The 21,337-nt window shown below is 40.3% G+C and overlaps 1 protein-coding gene across 13 annotated transcripts in view; it reads right to left on the bottom strand.

Moving 5' to 3' along the window:
• Positions 1-21,337, bottom strand: part of USP28 (ubiquitin specific peptidase 28) — a 71,919-nt gene that overhangs the window by 14,997 nt on the left and 35,585 nt on the right. For 4 of the 13 annotated variants that reach the window (XM_061440346.1, XM_061440348.1, XM_061440351.1 and 1 more), the window contains exons 4-13: positions 20,431-20,536; positions 19,369-19,528; positions 14,376-14,462; positions 13,540-13,677; positions 12,585-12,658; positions 11,600-11,676; positions 10,291-10,439; positions 8,161-8,288; positions 5,319-5,414; positions 979-1,158 (exon numbers count right to left, since the gene is read on the bottom strand). In XM_061440346.1, the coding sequence (XP_061296330.1) occupies positions 979-1,158; positions 5,319-5,414; positions 8,161-8,288; positions 10,291-10,439; positions 11,600-11,676; positions 12,585-12,658; positions 13,540-13,677; positions 14,376-14,462; positions 19,369-19,528; positions 20,431-20,536 (1,195 nt within the window). Of the gene's footprint in view, positions 1-978; positions 1,159-5,318; positions 5,415-8,160; positions 8,289-9,947; positions 10,270-10,290; positions 10,440-11,599; positions 11,680-12,584; positions 12,659-13,539; positions 13,678-14,375; positions 14,463-19,368; positions 19,529-20,430; positions 20,537-21,337 lie in introns of those variants that run through there. The other 9 variants (XM_061440347.1, XM_061440345.1, XM_061440350.1 and 6 more) reach the window with 6 other exon arrangements.

The following is a 21,337-nucleotide window of genomic DNA, read 5'->3' on the forward strand; positions in this document are numbered from 1 at the left end:
AACTTTAAAATCTAATATCAGTCAGTATCGTTTCATATTATTAAACAGATAAAACCACTTTTTAAAAATTAAAATCATTTATATTTTACAAAGGACATGAAAACAGTCTACAAAAATCCAAACACACACATAAGTAGAGTACAAAAGTAAAGGAACCCTCCCTCCACCCCGTGCCTAGCGCCATCTCCTAGAGATAACTGCTATTACCATTTGGTATGTTCTATCCAAACAGGCACTCTGCACACACGTGAATGAATGAATAGTAACACGTGTGTGTGTGGGAGGGGCGGCAAAGGAATGATTGGGTTTCTTTTAAAAACATAAAAAAGTCTAAACTCTTCTATAGGCTCTAGTGTTTTTGCTAGCCAGGACACACAGATCACATTTGATCCGAGCTGGCCCCACTGGCTCCTCCAGACCACAAAGGCTGCGGCACAGCTGAGCCAGAAGAGAACCAAGGCTCGCGTGCCATGGCCTCTCTGTCTCTTCGCTGGATAAGCCGCTGGAGGTTGTCCTCTTCAATTTCTAGCCAGTTCTTTCTCTTATTCTAATTTTCTACTTGTAAGTAAGTTTCCCTTTGCTTGGTGTTTACTTAGACGTGCAGACTCCTTCATAGCAGACGAGTGAATGCCATGTTTTAGAAAATCAGTGGCTGACTTTTCCTCTGGGCAAGGCCTTTCATGGCAGTTAGCTTATAGCAAACTCCGAGCCAGGTGGGCCTGGCAGAGAATGAACACTGTTCCAGACAGTTCAAGACGTCTCTGTAATAATCCCAACTATCCCTTGGGTGAGACGAATACATGAGTGGGAATAATTACGAACAACTCACTCAAGTGGCAAAACCCTTCCCTGAAAGACAAAGAGCTCGTGGCCCGTGAGCTCTCACGGGGCGAGTGTTTGTCGGGTGGAGACATGGCACACAGCTCAGAGTAAGCCAAAATCACCAATATATACTATTTTAAAACTTGTTTCTGTTACCTTTCCTTGGATGTCAGGTCAGAAGTCAGGCAGTGTGCTGAAGAAAGTGGTTCTGTCATGCACGCATCACTTTGAGATGCAGAGCTCTCTGAGGCAGGTTTTGTACTAGCAAATTCAATCACGTATTTCAACATGTCCGGAAGCGGGAACCGGGCTGGGCCCGAGCCATACTTCACATACCTACGAGGCAGAGAAAATGGTACTCTAGTGCCAAAGCATCTTGTTCTTTCAGGCTCGCTACATTATTATATGGAGAGTCAACGGAAAGGCTTATCCCTAAAGGCTATACAATATTTAATATATTAATCTATAGAGCAAAAGTTTTCTAACTACGAAAGTGAAAACTGACAACGTTCTGAATCTTTACACTTGACAGAAAGCATTTCAGGTGGGCTCCTATTCAAAGTCACACCAATGGTGCTTTCTCTTAATTCAAATCACATTTAGGCTCTACTCATCAAAGTAAACTCTATTTTTTAAAGGAAGAGAGATATATTATCATTACTCAAATCTGAAAATAATGCTGTTGAACTATCAGGTTGGTGCAAAAGTAATTGCAGTTTTGAGTTGCCGAAATTTGCCATTTGATGTTGGAATATATTCTTAAATAAACGTGGTTATGTTATACATTGTAATGTGCATTTCTTGCTTTATGTTTTTTTGCTAATGGCTTATTACTTGTTGTTTATTTTATATGTGTTTTAAACTATGGAAATGATGTTAGTCAGAAAGCAAATTCAAGCGATTTTCTTATTCGAGTTCAAAATGGGTCATAGAGCAGCTGAGACAACTCACAACATCAACAATGCATTTGGCCCAGGAATTTCTAACGAATGTACAATGCAGTGGTGGTTCTAGAAGTCTGGCAAAGGAGACCAGAGCCTGAAAGATGAAGGACATAGTGGCCGGTCACCAGAAGTTGACAATGACCAATTGAGAGGATCACTGAAGCTGATCCTCTTACAACTACAGGGTAAGTTGCCCAAGAACTCAGTGTTGACCATTCGATGATTGTTTGGCATTTGAAGCAAATTAAAAAGGTAAAAAAGCTCAGAAAGTGGGTACCCTCATGAGCTGACTGAAATCAAAAAACTTGTTACTCCCAAGTGTCATCTTCTCTTATTCTACACAACAAACCATTTCCTATGGTTTGTGATGTGCAACAAAAAGTGGATTATACATGACAACCAGCGACAACCAGCTCAGTGGCTGAACAGAGAAGCAGCTCCAAAGCACTTTCCAAAGCCAAACTTGCACCAAAAAAGGTCATGGTCACTGGTGGTCTGCTGCCAGTCTGATCCACTATAGCTTTCTGAATCCCAGTGAAACCATTACATCTGAGAAGTATGTTCAGCAAATGGGTAAGATGAACTGAAAAGTGCAACGCCTGCAGCCAGCACTGGTCAACAGAATGGGCCCAATTCTTCTCCATGACAACGCCCAACCAAACGTCACACAAACAACGCTTCAAAGGCTGAACAAACCGGGCTACAAAGTTTTGCCTCATCTGCCATATTCACCTGACCTCTCGCCAACTGACAACCACTTCTTCAAGCATCTCAACAACATTTTGCAGGGAAAATGCTTCCACAACCAGCAGGATGCAGGAAATGCTTTCCAAGAGTTCATTGAATCCGAAGGTACAGATTTTTATGTTACGGGAATAAGCGTACTTTTTTCTCGTTGGCAAAAATGTGTTGATTGTAATGGTTCCTACTTTGATTAATAAAGATGTGTTTGAGCCTAGTTATACTGATTTAAAATTCAGGGTCTGAAACCACAAATACTTTTGTACCAATCCAATGTACCCAAGGTTTTTTTTCTTTGCTGCGTTTTAGATCAAGTAATCTGAAATTAGGAAAAATGAGAGAGAGAAAGCTGGAAATGGGAAGTAGGTGTTGACAAAGGTCAGAGTTTAAGTCCTATGTACACTATGATTCACGTACTCATTTAACAGTGCAGACCAGGCATAAATTACTGAAGATTTCTTTGGAATCAGTAAATAACAAATGTCTTCGGTATGTAATCAAAATAACTAATTATTTTAGTAATACCCAAAGTTCTGCCATTACTAACACATGTTACACTAAGAAAAGAGATTTACTTTAGTGAATTCTACAGTTCACTGCAGTAGAGAATCTAAATGGTACATAAGTTGACTTACTGGTATAGGTAAACTATAATTCTGGGATTCCATTTACAAAAGGAGAGAATCACATTTTTCTTCTCTGAATAAAGTGAAAGAAACAGCCACAGAACTAGGGAGAAGTAAAACTGTCTGTTTCTATATCAAAAAGGACATTATGAAATGAAAAATAAAATAAAATGCAACTCAAAATCAACCACATGTTAGAGGATATGTAGCAAAGACACTTCATCCTCTCTAATTTAAAAGAGAATCAGAATGATTTCTCCTGTGGATGTGCCTGCCACAGAGAGTTTTGGCTTTCAAAGAAAAGGATATTGAATATATAAAGCTAGAGGAACTTTAAATAACTGTTTCTGGTCTTTAGATCTGTATCTTTGGCTTACTTTCAGCTATCAACTTATCTAAACTTGACTGATCTTTCAAGATCTATTTTCTCCATGGTCTTCTTTCAGCATGTCATTCCCTTGAACACTGAAGGAACATCTCCCATCTCTGAACTCCTTGTCTATCCCACAGACATGGTAAATGTCTTCTTAAGCACTGTTTGTTGAAAGAATTTATTAGTACATGACTGCCTTGGACCAAAGGAAACATCTTTCTAGAACTGAAGCACTGATAATCTGTCATAAGATTTTAAGCCATCATTTTTCATCTCTAACTCTTTCCAGGTTTGTTGTATTTTAACATGATATTTATACAAAATTTCAGGAACAAATTTTCTTTGAGAAACTTATCTTCAATTCTAAGACATAATCATTTTCCTGTTCTTCTAATGAATTCCTACATACACTGTATTAATTCAGTAGAATTAGAATGAAAGTGGTTTCAAAAAAGATGTCTACACTGTACACAAGAAATCTTATTTTTAATATGATATCAAGATACTTTTACAGAAGAAATGGTGAACTTTTTTTTTTAAATAATAAAAGTAATACATATACCTGGTAAGAAAACTCAAATTCAAACAAGGGTAAAACAAACCATAAAAGCCATCCATTCCCACCTCAGTTCTACTACATAATGGTATCCATTAGCAAGTTCCTTGCCAAGATTCCCAGAACTGTGTCACACATAGACAAGCAATTTTTCAAAAGTAATTACTCAAGTAAAATTATCCAAAAATTTAAGTCACTTTATTTTAAAAAGAAAGTCATATTCATACTACAGAAAATACTCCTGTACGCTATTTAAAATCTAAATAAGTCAGAATGCCTAGCTGGTTACTGGCAAATTGAGTATTTTTCAGCTAAAATACATCCAATATACCAGGTATGTTGTATGAAAACAATTATAACTTTCCAATCTTATAAAGCAACACTCAAACTTTTAAAGTAAAATATTGCTATAGGTATAAAGTCCTGTAAACCACTTCCAAGAGTATCTGAGGACTCAATTTCCAGCTTAAGTCTATTAAGACAACGAGATGATGGATCATAACAAGTCTTGGGTAAATTCTTCCTAAGTGAGAGGGAGGGAGCTGGGAAGTGGCACCCAGAGGTGCAGGGTCTTTCTCAGGCTGGTATAGCGGGGTTTGCCTCTCAGGGAAATCACTGAGCTAGCAATGAAGCAGTCAGAGATGGAGTAGTGGTAGCAGCAAAAATAGTAAGTAGATAAAGGCAAAAAAAAAAAAAAGCCACTGACATTGTATGGAATCTCCTTTCTAAACTAATAGTCTCTGACTAGAGAGAAGTTACACTGATTCCTTCTTAGGAAGTCATAGGGTGACTTCACAAAAGCAGTCAGCAAGAACAGATGAACAATGATTTCTCCACAGGAGAAAGGACTTCGTATGTATCAAAAATACAAGCCCTCTCTTTGAGTCAGCACTGCTGACTTGTTTTACCTTCACCAGGCACTTCAAAAACTGCTTTCTCAAGACAAAGGGATTAGAGTTTTGTGATAGTTACCTCTCCTGTGTTTGTGAACAAGATGGCAAGGACAGCAGAAAAAGTAAAGAGCTATGAAATCAGAACTTGGCTTCTCTTCAGTACACTGTCAATAACTCACCATGTGACTTGGGTCAAAGGTGTCCTGGGACCACCACTGCCCATCTTAAAGACTGTTTCACATTTTCCTTATCCATTTTATAAAATGTATTAGTTAATACTTAAACTCACAATTAATTTTTAGATAAAAGCAAATTATCCAATTTTAATACCCCATTCTAAGTACAAAGGTGTCTATGACTCACCTTTCCAGTTTTTGCTGCAGAATTTTTATTTCTTCTTTGAGTTTTCGAATACAATCTCGCTTACTTCGAACAAGCTCTTTGCTCCTGTACATATACCTAAGCAAATAATAATCCCACAAACACAATTTATATTTAAAAATATTAATAACACAAAGTTTCAGCAAACTTTGGATACAAGGAAACTACCTTAATCAGACACAGGGTTAGTTCTATGTTAGCTCTATGAAAATACAGAGCTAACATCATATTTAATGATGAAAGACTAAAAGTCTTCCCCTCTAAGATCAGGAACAATCCAAGAAGGACCACTCTTGCCTCTTCTATTCAATGTTTTTACTGGAGGCATAGTCAGTGCAATAAGGTGAAAAAAAAGAAATAAAAGTCATATAGATAGAAAAGGAAGTAAAACTGCCTTCATTTGCAGATAACAGGATCATGTACATAGGAAATCTCAAGGAATCTACAAAAATGTATCAGAACTAATAACTGAATTTATTAGTAATGCCAAAAGACACAAAGTCAATTAAAAAAGAAAGAGGAAAAAAAATCTATTGCATTTCTATATACCTGTAAAGGACAAATGAAAAGTACATTTTTTTCCAAAGCCTTATAACATCAAAGGCAATAATTATTTAGGAATAAACAACCAGATATGTGCAAGAACTATACACAAAAAAATTATAAATCACTGCTGAGAGAAATTAACAAACAGTTGAATAAAAGAAGCTATACCATGCTCATGGACTAGAGGACTAAAAATTGCTAAAATGTCAATTTCCCCAAATTGATCTATACATTCAACACAGTCCCAATTAGAATCCCAGTAGCTACCAGGGGTTTTGACAAGATGATTTTAATACTTAGATAGAAATGAACTGAGAATAGCCAACACATTTAAAAAAAAAAAAAAACAGTAACACAGTAGGAGATTCATACTATCTGATGTCAAGATTTATAATAAAATCACAGTAGCTAAGAGAGTGTGGCACCGGCATAAGATTACACAACAGACAGAATAAAACCTCCAGAAAAAGACCCACAAATGTAAGTCCAACTAATTTTTTTAAAAAGTATCAAGGTAATTCAGTGGGGAAAAGGGAGCTGTTTAAACAAATGATGCTGATATATCTGGATATCCACATGCTGCCTGACTGCCTCCTACAAAAATATCCCCTTACCACATACCATATATGAAAATAAACTCTAAATGGTCATAGACATGAACATAAGAGTAAAGGTCACAAAATTTCTAGAAAAAAAGTATCAAAGACCTTTGTGACCCTGGGTTGGAAGATTTCTTATTTAGAATACAAAAAGGGCAACTGATATATTAGACTTCATCAAAACTAAAAACTCCTGCTCTTCTAAAAATACTAGTAAAGAAATGGAAGAGACAAAGATAGATTTATATTCATATCTAAAATATATAAAGAAGTCTTACAACTCAGTATGAACACAATCAACCAAACTAAAAAGTGGACAGAAGACACCTCCCCTAAGAAAACATATAAATGACCATTAATTACGCACACAAAAAGATGCTCAGTGTCATTACCATGGAAATACAAGTCAAAAGAAAAATAAAGATATCCCTATAAACCCAATGAACAGTGAAAATGAAAGTCACTCAGTCATTTCTGACTCTCTGCGACTCCATGGACTAGCCCGCTAGGCTCCTTTGTGCATGGAGTTCTCCAGGCCAGAATACTGGAGTGGGTGCTAGCCATTCCCTTCTCCAGGGGATCTTCCCAACTCAGGGATTGAATCCAGGTCTTTCGCATTGCAGGTGGATTCTTTACCATCTGAGCCACCAAGAAAAGCCCCAATAAACCCAACAGAATGGCTAAAATTTTAAAGACTGATAATTCCAAATACTGGTGAGGACTTAGAGCAAATGTAGCTTTCATACCCTGCTGACAGAAACACAAAATTGTATAGCCACTTTAGAGAACAGTTTAGAAATTTCTTATAAAGTTAAAAACATACTTTTCATACAACAACCAGAAATCTCACTCCCAGGTATCTTACCCAGAAGCACTAAAAGCCACACCAAAACTTTTATGTGAAAATTCATATTCATAATAGCCTAAAACTGGACACATCTGAAATGTCCCTAAACTAGTTAATGGAAAAAATATTGTGCTATGTCCATACAATGCAATACCACTCAATATTAAGAAAGAAATCACTGATACGTGCAACAACACACATGAATTCCAAAAACATTATTCTAAGTGAAAGATGATGACCACAACAGGGTGCATAATGAATATTAATGTCCCTAATTGCAACACTTTATAAATGACAAAACTAGAGGGCCAGAGAATAAGTCAGTGGTTGCCTGAGGGTAGAGGGAAGGGACTGACTGTAAAGGGCATGGGTGATGGAAATATTCTGTATCTTGACTGTGGCAGTGGTTACTTGACTGCATATATTCATCAAAACTCATTGGCTGTACACTTAAGAATGGTAACATTTCTTTGTATGTAAACTATACGTTGATAAAACAGACTTAAAATTCTGTCAGTCTGTCTAGTATTTTTTTCAGGAATACAAATAGTATTCAGATGAGAAAGAAATACACGGCAGCTACTCCAAATACTGTTCATCATTGCAGAGAGCAGAGCTTTCACCTAAAGCCTAGCTACTCAAATTGTGGTCCAGAGATCAGAAAATAGCATCACCCTGAGAACTTCTTACAAAGGCAAACTCTTGGGCCCCCACCTAGATCCACTGAATCCAAATTTGCATATTATCAAGACCTCCAGAAGAGTACTATGGATATTACATTAACTTACTTCTGCTACAGCACATCAAGAAGACAATCAACCACAGAACTCACCTGTCCATATAAATGATCTGAGGAAATTCAAGCTTATTGTGAATTTTCTCTGGCTGACCCAGGGACTGATTGAACTCAAATCTTGAGAGTTCAAAGGTCAACACTGGAGGTAGCTTTGTAAACCAACGCTAAATCAAGAGTAGAAATACAGGAGATAAAAGTTTAGGAAACAGCAATAGCCAGATTTAAACTATCCCTCATTAGACTCTCTTTTGGTATAGAATTTATATTCAAATCAAACTCATACTGAAATTTTTTTTTAACCCCAAATAGTTAAAACACCCACACAGAATCATGTCTTCTTACAGAATATGGTTAAACGCCCCTCAAGACCCCGAACTTACAAGCCAGTGAACAACATTTTAATTCAACTATCATCATCAGAAATAATGACCTTTAAATATGTGAACTGCACCAAAAATCTACATATCATTCACTACATCATCAGCATTTAAGAAGCTTAAAACCTGGAGAAAATAGCTAGCCCAACCAACAAATTCAAAATTGTCTAAAAAGACTAATACGTGTACACATCCTCTATACTACTTATTCACACACAATTTGAATCCCCTTTACTACTAAAAACAAAATTTGAAATAGCCTCATGATTCTGAGGGTTCTGAAAAAAATCTGTGAATTCCAAGAATTTATGGATATCACAAAGCACTTTGTCAAATCAACCTATTAAGTTACCTTGAGTTTCAAGAAAAGTACTGAGTTATTAAAAAAAGATCTCAACTGTCACTGATCATAGATGAGGAAAGACTAAACCAGGAAAGGCATTTCTGTTCAATTCACCTGTGTGGCAGAGGTTCATACCAATAACTTTAAAATGTTCCCTTTACCAAAGATGCAAATAGCTATATTCCCTCCACGTACCCTTATTGGCATGAGGTGAACCAGACAGTCTGCCTGACCTCCTCAGAGCTAAATCTAAACAGGCACTGTTTCTAAGTCACTTCAGTCGTGTTTGACTCTGTGCAACCCCACAGATGGCAGCCCACCAGGCTCCCCCGTCCCTGGGATTCTCCAGGCAAGAACACTGGAGCGGTTGCTATTTCCTTCTCCAATGCATGAAAGTGAAAAGTGAAAGGGAAGTCGCTCAGTCGTGTCCGACTCTTCGCGACCCCATGGACTGCAGCCCACCAGGCTCCTCCGTCCATGGGATTTTCCAGGCAAGAGTACTGGAGTGGGGTGCCATTGCCTTCTCCATCTATTTTTTTTAATAGAGAGGTCTGATTCTTGAATAAAAGTCTCCAGAGGTCCAAGTTGTGAATAAACACTCTTTCTCTTTTGTAAGAGCATGCGTCAGCTCTGTACAGATGACACAGATGGTATGCCTCCCAATCAGGAATCAACATGCTCCTTGAAAAGCCAGGGAGGCAACAGTTCTCTCCCCGTTCTAACACTGCTCTACAGCTAATGTACTTTGACAAGGCTCATGTCAGGCTCCCTGTTAAATTCAAGAAAGATTTTCCTCCTCTTTTAAGTAATTACTGGACTGGACTCATAAAAAGCACAATTCTGTTTCAAAATGTATGATGAAAGGAGAATAATTCAAGCTATGTGGTGCTGGCAATTATGCTACAATATAACTCACTAATTCTTAACCCAATGGGAATGTTGAGATATTAATTACCCTTACCCGTCCTTCACCTTCCCCCTTTCTTTCCAACCCACAAAAACAAATAAATGAATCTTAAATTTAAAAAAATTTAAAGAAAAGGCAGAATTTACAACTGAGAACAGTAAATACTATAATAGGGAAGATATTCTAAATGGCATACCATAGGAATTAATCACTGTACTTTTACCCTCCGAAAATATGGAGGCAGTGGGTTCTCCCTACTCAGGTACAGGTAGGCTTCAACAGAAAGAGAGAAACTTGATCATACTTAAAACATCAGAGGCAGCATACAACCTTTATATGATTAACTCAAATTATACAAGAATTTAATTATCAAACACTAAGACTCACTACTCTTACCAACTCATGAGACACTTCAGACTAGTACAAGTCCTGCTAAGTGTAAAAAGTTATTTAATACATGATGTGAAAACAGCCTGCCCAAAAGCTCAGTCCTATTTAACTGGCTTTGTCATTGGCAAAAGCAAAAATATCCAACTCACCTCTTGTCCGTACTTCACTGAATGATCGGAAGGAAGCAGCTCAATGTCACCCTCCACCATGGCCCCTTCTAAACATTCGTCTAAGTTACGATAACCGTTTACCTGAAGGGGATACTGGCCGAAGGTCTCATTGTTACAAAAGGGCTTTCCTAGGCAAAGAGACAGATTGCTTTTTTAAAGGCATCACTACTGCTTTCTAAAGCTTTTTTCCTGGCACCACAGAAACAGTATCTTCTTAATTCAGCAATTTGCTGAAATCAGGTTAGAAGTATACATGGCCTTGATGAACCAGTGGATCCATTCACAGATCACTGACAACTGCTAACCTCATAAAAAAGAAAGACAACCAGAGATAACATGCCTCCTAATCAAAGACTGTCCCGCCATCTACAGATTAGTCTTGACTAATGAAAAAGCCTTACCTGAATCTGGCCAAACTCTAGATCCAACTATCAATTTATGAAATGATGAGCAGAGAGGAATATGCTAAACTATATCACAGATAAGTGAGAGCAAAATTCTAGACTGTAGAGAATATAAGAGAACAACCCAATTTCTTTAAAAAAAAAAAAAAATGTATTTCGAGGAAGAAAGAATGGGAGGACGGGATAGTCTGTAGATTCTGGAAAAAACTGAAAAGACATATATCACCAGTCACAAACGAACCACATTTGATCCTGATTAACACAAACTGTAAAAAGTATACACATAGGGAAGTGCACGTATCTTTACATACGTAAAATTACTCATTTATATACACAAAAAATTATAAAACAAATAGGGTATTGGAACACTTGGCTAGTTGTATACAACAGTAAGAAATGCTGTTTTGGGGAAGTGATGATAGTCGATTATAGATTGTTTTAAGGAGGCTATCAGAAGGGTAAAAGATGACAAGGGTTAGATGCGGAACGACTGGCCATGTGTCCAATGTGCAGCTAGATAAGCCACTAGAAGAGATACACATTTTTGGCAGTCTGACTCAACGGAACTTTGAGCTTAGATATTATGTCTGAAAAAAACAGAGAAAACTGATAAATATCAGTGTACGTCTGATATTAATACCAGGTTTGGGCTGGGCAATATTATACAATTCAATATAACATCTCTGCAACAAACACTGTGCCCATTTTGCAGATGAAGAGACTGAGGATTCATGATCCAGGATCATGGAGCTTGTCCATGGTCACACACATCAAAGAGGCAGAACTAGTATTCAGACCTGCATTTGTCTGACTCTCAAGCCTCTCCACAGTAAATACACATGTGGTCACAAGTTGAGAATTAACATTTAGAGCAGAGGATTTACCTTCACGAATCCCTTCCGTGAGGAAAGTACCATAGAACAGCTGCACCATTGGATTTTCAGATTTGTTCCTGGGATTGCTACTTTTAAAACAAGGAAACAATTCTGTACCATTTGGATGAGGTAAGCAATATACTAAACCAAACAATCATTCAAAAACAAAAATAAAACATTTTCATTAAGAGCCAGGTATGGTCTAAAGGATTAGTTACTCACTGAACAAGTTTAGTTCAAAACCTCACTGATCAAGTATATGCCCAGCACTGTACTAAATTCTGGAGACACAAAGGCATGATTGCTCGTCTTAAGGAGCTGAAAGTCTAATAAGTCATACATGCAAATACATGTATGTGTGTCTGTTCAGTAGATAACATCCATATCCAGTGACAGAAGTATATAAGGTACAGAAGTTGTACAAAAGCAAGAATGAGCCCTCTTGTGCAGTTTTTCAAATGAAAAAGTTTTCCTGGTGGCACAATAGAAATGGAAAGAGAAGTTTATTTCTATAATCCCTTCTTAAATGTACTGGAAAGCTGTTTTATGATACATACTTCTTCCATGTAGAGTTATAAAAAAAAAAGCTTAGGAAACAAATACCTCTGCATCTATATTTGGTAAGAGGTATTTATATTCTTTGCCTTGAATTTTACTTCTGTCAGTAATTGAAACAATTAAATTCAATGTATTCATATTACAGCTCCATTCTCACATCAAGGATTGATTTGACCTTTCAATACATTTTACAGCACAGGTGTTGACTTTTGAAAGTTAATAGCTATGGCCCTTTTAGTAAAAAGTTACAGGTTAATGTGATTATAGAGGGGAAAGCCAAAGGCAAGGGGGATAAACAATGACAAATATGAGTGGTTACCCCATGGGGTTTGGTAAAAAATCAGTACTTTCTACTTGAGAAGAATAATCTTCTCCTGTATCATCACCCTCAGTGAACTGCTATGAGTAGGAGAATGCACAAATCCGCCGCACTCACTTAACATTAACAGCTAGCTGGAAGGCGTCCTCCAGCCAATCCAGGAGCTTGTGTGTGAACTCACTCACATCTTGCTGTAAGAGAGGCACAAAGCGCAGAAGAGTTAGACTCAACACTGTATGTGGGCAAATGAAACTCTGCCCTTACCCCACCGATGAGTAAGGCTCTATGACTGCACAAGATTTCTTGTTCAGGTCCAAATATCATGAAGATACAAGGAGCACTGGAGCCCAAGGCTGCAGACAGCACACGGGGAGCTAGGATCTCTGACTAGAAGGAAACGCAGCCCCTTCCAGCCACGGCTATTTGTAACAAACTATCAAACACTTCCAGCTAGGCCTTTTAGAAGGTTTCAAAGAACAGACTGTATGGGAGATTTGTGGGGAGAAAGGAAACATTTTTAAATATTCTGAGAATTCTGTAGAACTGTAGGACCTTTAGACAAACAGAGGAGAAAAAAAAGTAATTGTATGAACAGTGCTAGTTTTGATTTTAACAGGAGATAGGGAAAGGAATAGACTTGTGACTAGACAAGAAAGATCGCTCAGAAAAGCTACTGAACTCGGGTTTAGACAGTTTTAAAATTAGGATTTCGATCTGGGCCATTCCAAGACAAAGGTGCAGAAAAAGGACGGACTTTCTTTTCCTCTGTGACCCTTTGCCATGACTCACTGAGGTATCTTCCAAACTCCTCCTTTCTAATTCAGCAGCCCCTGGAAAACTCTATTCTTTCTCCTACTTCTTTCCTTTAGCACCGCCAGCCTCCTCTACACAACACACACGTGCATGTCCGTCCTTTTCACCGCCTGTTCCTTAAGCATTATAAAGGGCAAAAGCGGGCACTGAAGCCCCACACCGTCACGTTCACAGCTTATTCTACAGCCGAGACAAAGCAGCATCACAGTGATGGTCGCAAGGCATCACTGCAAGCTCCAGGACGAGAGGCTTCCTGTACCTGCTGTTCCTCAGGGGATCGGAACGCTCCCTTTAAGAGGTCCAGGGCTGCTGAAGGGTCGACAAACTTGCGATTTGATCCCATCATCAGAGCAAACAAATATTGAAGCTCCTGCATAAACACGACATTTCTCTTTTCCTGCAGGAAAGATAGCCATACATACTTATAACCTCGTATTTGGAAAATCAGAACACGTAAAGAGAAAACTGTTAACAATCACTCCCTAATTTACATTTATGAAGATCTGGATCAGAGTCAGGTCTCAAATTGTTACCAGCATTCTGATAAGGGCTGTGGTGGGGACTGCCCTAAACCCAAGCCTACCTGTGTACTGACAGAAGCCAGAGACAGAATGCTATCAGAAAGCAAAAGTGCTCCCTTTCTAAAGCCGCTGCCCTCCCTCCTGCTGGGAACAGCATCACCATGGTGAAACCTTGGCGGGGCAGGGTTGATCTGGGCAGAAGGCTACCCCCTTTGGCAAGAATGAGCTGAAATCTCTTCTATGATGGTCCAGGCCTCCAGCGTCACGTCATCTACTCTGCATCACTCAGTGCAAATGGCTGAAGGAGCCTGAAGGAGGCCCAGTGGCAGAAAAGCTGAGGCCACCAGAGTGACTCGTTGCTTTCTTAGAACTATTTTTATCATTTTATTCCTGCTTAACTTCGCGTTTTTGTAAATCCTTATTTCTTGTCACAAAGAAATAAAAGGGGTCATCAGGAAATGGAAACAAATGTTGCAGAAGCCAGAGAACATCACAGTCACCAGCTTTAACCAAAATCCAAAGGTCTTTGGGATGAAAGGGGCTGAACAGTGAAGAGTCCTCAACATCAATTTACCGTGTGACTTGGACAATTTTCAAGTACGTTCTGTGGTAGACTATAGCTGAGGACAAGTCTTCGGAATTCAGGCAATTGAAACAGAGACTGAAATAAAGAAGGAAATGGATTAATAGCCTTTCTTTCAAAATAACTGCAGCAAAAAAATATTTTTTATCTTAAAAATATGTGTATAACCCATTAACTTGGTAATTCTATTCTAAGGAAATAATGGCTATGTACAAAAATTTAGCAGGAAGAATATTAATCCTTTTTAGAGAAAAACTAGAAGCAACCTAATGGCTAATAGGAAAAGATTACATAAACTACAGTGCACCTGCACAGCAGATTATTATACAGTCATTAATACTGCAGAAACAACGTTTTCATAAAACGGACACATACACAGTAAAAACGAAGGCTCCAAAGTGACATATATCAACATGGATGCATCTCAGAAACATCCCGTGTAGAAAAGTAAGAGTATATGCTGTGTACATGAAGTTTAATCATATAAAACAACACGGTACACTGTTTAGGGTTACATACCCCTGTGGGTGTATCTAGGAAGGTGCGGAAGGGCACAACAGGGACTCAACAGTACAGGGATTTGAAACATTTCTTTCTAAAACTGGGTGGTGAGTACAGCTGTGTTCATTATTCTCCACTCTGTCGTAAGTACTGTATTTTAAGACATTATAATAATAGATATCTTGGACTGGCAGAATTAGGGAAAGGAATTCCTTTTTATTGCTTGTAAATTACACATTTTTCCAACTATGACTAACTAACTCTCTTTTAAAAGTTGATGTTTTAAAAAACCTCTTGTATGACCCTAACTCCTCATCCCAACATACTCCTCCAGTGAAAAAGCCTTCTAGCCCATAGACCGGAACTCTTGAAGGGGCAGCCTGGGTGGACAACAGGCCTCCAACCTCCCACACTCCATCACAAGCTCTGCAGGTTTCAGCCAACAGTACACCTGGACTGGGAACATCACAAGCTCCACTGGGATTCAGCCAACAGGAGGAGTGGACACCTGGCCTGGCAACTTCAGTCAGGTGAGGCTGGGATAGCAAAGTTCTTTCTGGAGCCAGGCCTTGGGAATGCTCAGCTCTGCTTGCCACCTGCTCTCCTCTCTTCCCACCTCCCCTGTCTACCTAGCCCATCTCCACTCCTCTCAGTTTCATCCCTGTTCTGCTAACAGGAAAGTTCCAGGAGTTCTCTTCCACCGTGAGAAAAATGGTTTTACATTCCCAAGTCTCCTCACTGCACGTCTGCAGCTTCACCAAAGTCTGGTGTCCCCCAAAGATGCTGTGATTCTTAAAAACGACGACAGTGTGAGTTAACGTTACTCACATTTCCCAGTCCGATACCGACTGGCCGTCCACCATCTGCTGCTTCTCCTGAAGTCTTTCTAGCACTAATTACATCCTCCTCCTCCAGGCATCAGAGTTTAGAACTTCAGAATAATCTTTTGACCCCTTTCTTTTTACTAACCACTGACATCCAGTAAGAAGGCCGTTGCACTCTGCCTCTGGGGCACTATTTTATTCATAACCACCTCCTCTCCCTCAGTCCCAAGCACCTAATCCAACTCCCTGCTCTGCACACATCATCTCCCTGCCTCCAGAACCTCCTCTCTACCAGCCCACTCTCCACACAGGTCCTTCTCACTATCTTTCTAATATGTGTGACCAAAACAGAGCTCCTGAGTCACTGAAGACCGTCACGTGGTGAGAGGTCTTCTGACTACCCCAAGTCCGCCATCCTTCCTAGGTGACTTTATGGGACACCCTCTCAGCTCTGCCCTGGGAATAAATCAAGGTTCCAACCTCTCCTCCACTCCCACGGCCACCAGCCTGGCCCCGGCCAGCACGCCTCGTGGTGACGACTGCGGCAGCCCCCTTCACACGTCTCAGCACTTGCATCCTCACCCCTCCATTCTGCTCTCCTCAGGGACCAGAAGGAGCCTTTGAAAACTCACGCCAGAGTCCATCACTCCTCCGCTCAGAACCCGCATGAGACGCCCCATGTCACTCAGAACAAAAGTCAAGTTACCTCTCCAACAACACCTCCAATGACTCTCACCTCCACTCCGAGCATTCCAGCCACTCAGGACTCTGAAGTCTCCTGAACATGCCAAGCTCGCGCCCATGCTGGGGCCCTACGAGGAAGGTCCCATCGCCTGGAACACCCCCAACCCCTGCCCCCGCCCCCGGCAGCTATGGGCTCTCCCCTTTGCCTGCTGCCCAGGCATGTGCTCCAGTCTCAGCCCCTCAAGAGTCCTGGCCTGATCTCGCAGTCGATGTGGGAAACTCCTCCCGCCCTCCCAAGGCAGCTCCAGTCTCCCTCACCCTCCTCTCTTTCCCACCACACCGACCACAGTTTAACATAGTATAGAAACTTAGCTATCTAGTTACCTAGTTAAGTTTTCCAGCAATTTATTATTTTCTATTTACTGTTCCTTGTCCATCTTGCCTCATAACAATCTACCTTCCTAAGGGCAAGGCTTAGTCTGGGTTTGGTTCAATTCTGTATCTCAAGTGCTCAGAACAGCACTAGGCACACAGCAGCTGTCTGGCTTATATTCATGGAGGGAGCACAGGTACTTTTGTTCAGCCCGGGGATCTCCGGCTGGCTCCCTGAGCATCTTACCTCTCGTGACCTACTCCTCGGCTCCATCTCTACACCCTCATCCACACCCAGGATATGTCAGTACCTGAAACAACTGCCAGAGGTCAGACCTCAAATTCAGAACACCCCCCTCCGGAACCATAACCTGTCCTCTGGCTCATGTGTTCAGTGGCCCAGTGGCCCACAGGAGATTTGTGCTTCGACGTCATCAGGAACCCAAGCAAATGAGTATCTTCCTTGTCTCCCCAGTCATTACCTCCTTCCTGTCATCATTCTGCCCTCTCCCCAGCTTTGATCCCATGATCTTTAACCACCCTTCATTAAATTCTCAAACTGCCCTTTCGTTCTTTCATCTAACCCAGCAAATCCTCCAACGTAAATGAACTTAATTTTCCACTTAAGCAGTGTGGAGCACTGCCAAGAGAAAAAGTCTCGATAAAGCAGGGCACACTGATACCACTATGCGTTTAAGTCTATAAGCTCAAGCAGAGCTTCATATTTTTAGAAATTCTACTGCTGTGGTCTGGTGCCAACTGGTTTCCCGCTGTTGACAACTCTTTTTAACTTTCACCCTCTTAAAGAGATTCTGTCATCTTTTCCACGCTGTCTCAGAAAGTGGTGCTTATTTCAGAGGAAAAAATGACAATTTAGGAACCATTTCAACCTGAGTTAGCAGTCATCACTTCTTCCTTGTCCTCTGCTGTTACTCTGCTGCCCTCTTGCTACTGGAGACCAAGCCCTCCCCACACGCTCCTTGTCCCATCTTCCCATGCTTTCTCTGAAACTTTTCTCAGTTGTCTCCTCATCATCATCTCTCACAGGAGGGACGTCAACTCAGGGCGGGGTTTCAGTCTTGGTCAATCTCTCTCCCTCTCTTTCAAAAGGAAAGAACTGACTGGCATCCCTAATTCCCAATGAATGCCCTATAGCCTATTCTCGACACAGAAGCCAGTGAGCCGCTTAAAGCGGAAGCAGACTCACAGGACTTGTCTGCTCCAAACCTTCCGACACTTACCACCTCTCATAATTCCTGAGTCCTCGGCATGACCCCCAGGTTTCCCCGTACCCCCACCACCGCTGTTGTCACTGCTGTCTGCTACTCCCCCTTGGTCACACTCAGTCCCAGCTTTCTCCCTATTTCTCAACGTACTAAGCTCCTGACCCTGAGTCTTTGTACTTGCCGTCTGCAGCATTCTTTATGTGATCATAAGAAACATTCTTCATGTAACGACATGGCCCATCCAATGCCTCGCCCAAGTCCAGCCTCTGCTCGGATGCTCACCGTGGCAGAAAGGCCTTACCCAACCCCCTTGAATGAACAGCACCCCTTTCCTCTCTAGTCCCTCTTACTCTCATTCGTCTTTATAGTCCTTAGCACCACCTGATATGTAATTTGTATCCTGTATGTCCCACTCTTTTCAAACTCCCTGGGAGTGTGGGCCTTGTTTTATCTACTGCTGTTTCCCCAGCGCTAAAACAGTGCCAGGCAAGGAGTCAGTTGAAGGAACCCATGGGTTTTATGCGTGGAAGCAGAGGATTCAGTTTTTGGCTGAGCAGTTGGGTTGCTGTCAAGTACAATGAAGGAGAAGCTTGCAGGATGGGGTCAAGTGCTGCACTGCAGCCACGTTAAGTTTAAGAGGCAACACGCTCCCCAGGGTAATTCATCCATCCATCCACGGGGCTTGATCACCAACTACAGGCTACTGATTCCCAGAATTTTATCTGCAGCCCAGGTCCTTTTACTGAACAACAGATTCACAAAGACAACTGCCTACCCAGTAGTCCATGTGGACCCTACAGCTCAGCATGTTTTAAAACTAACCAAACCCCACGTTTAACACACATGCAAATTATTCCTCCTCTGGTGTCAAACGGCACTGCTGCCCACCTGGTAGCTCAAGTCAGAAATCTGGTCTTCCTCAACCCTTCCTGCACATATCCCTACTAGGCTGCCTGCCATGCTCTATACATCTGATCTCCTGAACACCTTGAGAATGTTTTTATTCCCACCTTCCACAGTTTATGCCACTTTTCCATTCCAGGCCGCGACCATTTCCTTCCTGCTTGGTCCCTTACAATAGCCTCTCAAAGACGGGTTTCTCCTTGTTAATTAACTCGTGCTCTGCTGTAACACACCACTCACTCAACCTATTTAAAAGCACAGAAGACTTTGTTTTCAGTACTGCCCGCTTTAGACACCAGAGCGTCTAGGTCCGAAACATAAGAAAGTAACCGAAATACAATCATACCGTGGGGAAAATGCTCCAGTTTTATTTATCTTTCTCCATTTTTTTCAAAGCTGTTTTTCTCATATTTCAGCTTAATACATTACAAAACTATCTCCAAAAGACACAGTTGTCTCTTAAAAATTTCATACCTGAATAACAGCACTAAACCAACATGTATTGCCAACATTTTTCAGCCCAACTGGCCAACCATCAACTCGTCTCCAGTCATTGGGATTGGGATTTTCTCCCCAGACTTCACAGCGTTTTCTCTTTGAGCGTTTAGTTTCTGCAGAGGTTGCCTCGTGCATCCTATATTGTGCCAACATACCACACATCAAAAAGAAAAGAGTTAAACAACAATAAGGAGGCTGTAGATAACCTTTCATAGGAAATTCAAAATGCCAGGTACACTACTAACTGGGTTATCACTGGGCATATCATAACTTTAGTTTTAACATAAATGAAAAGTAAGGTTTAAACATAAAGTTGTTAACATTCTTCCTAGCAGAGATTATTACCAGTAAGGCCTCTGATGGAACCGAGTTGAGACTCAAGACTATTAAAAGTTTTACATTTCAATGAAAGTGCCTTATTTCAGACTTGCCATTGAAAGAGGTAAGAGAGACACTGCGAAAGATAAGCGCCTCCAAACTGTTTCACACACATATCATGGTCCTAAGCAACTCCACAACAGGAGGTGATCAACGTGTCTACAAACTAACATGCCACCCCTGGAACTGGGTATTTGTGAACAATACCAACACTAAATCAGTACCAATTCAAAAAATATATCCGTCTAGTCACTTCTGAGACAGGGGAGTTAATGATAACTTTCATTTTCAAATAGCCAACAATGTAACTCTCAAAGTTTACAAAGGCTCAAGGTTTATGAACAGAATACCAACTCATAGACACCTTAAAAAAAAGAGAATATGTATTTATCAGATATTTGCACTAGTTTGGTTTCCATCCTATCAACTGAAAACTACAATACCTTGCAGTTTCTACTCAACTCAAAGACAGCAGGCTGCAGTAAGACTCTTATCATATTTAGCTTCTTCAAAAGTGAACCAAAGAGTAAGTAAGCTAACATGAATTTAAATTTTCTCGTAAAAGAAGTTTCATTTAGGTGCAATTAAAGAAGCCTGGCAGAACTGTCTTCGACCTACACACTAAGGTGTGGCGCAAAGATTATAAATTAAGTCAATAACCTGTTAAGATCTCTTCCATCAGCTTGAATTTTGGGGGACTCCAGCAGACTCAAAGCAATGGCAGCCTGAAGATCATCCTTGCTATCGTGAGTAAGGTCTATCACTTCTGTAAGATAAACAGAAATTTAATTAGTCTACATGCAGGAAACACTGCCTTTCTGTCTATATTGTCTATATTGAAGGCAAAAAGGTAAAAGCAGTCACAAAATTAGCTCTCACTACAATGGCTCATCTGTGAAAAAACAACTTGATTACTCCTTGCCAGAGTCAAAGTAATAACTTACTGCCACACTGTAACCTTAAGATTAGCTAACAGTACAGTAACAACAAGCTGCTGAAGTACAACGAATCAAACACCCCCTTTTGCAGCCTTACTTCACAGGGTCAGAAATATATCCCATACCTGAAGGTTAAATAATGTACTTGTTGTAAAGTAGCAGGTAAAAGTTAAACATTCAAAAAAGGGGTACTTTCGATCTCACACAAACTACTCTAGAGAATAGGGAATATACTCCTCAACCCACTTTACACAGCCAGCATAACACCTTGTCACATCCCGAGCCAATCAAGGACAGTAAGAGAAAGGCAAAATGACAAGCTCACGCACGATCACAGACGTGAAAAGCCTGAATATAAGCAAACAGAATCCTGCTAACGCACCACAAAAGATTATATATTAAGACCAAGCTGAATTCACTGTAGAAATGAAATACTGAGCTACTGTTAGAAAAGAGACTGGTAAAATTCATCATCTAAACAATTAAAGGAAAAAATGATCATCTCAATAGATACAGAAAAAAGTATTTGATAACATTCAACCTCTATCAAGGAATAAAAACTCCAAGCCAAGTAGGAAGGGAAAAAGTATTTTTAGACTGAGAAAGAATTATCCATGGAAAACCCACAG

Source organism: Bos javanicus, chromosome 15, assembly GCF_032452875.1.
Source record: "Bos javanicus breed banteng chromosome 15, ARS-OSU_banteng_1.0, whole genome shotgun sequence".
Lineage (NCBI taxonomy): Eukaryota > Metazoa > Chordata > Mammalia > Artiodactyla > Bovidae > Bos > Bos javanicus.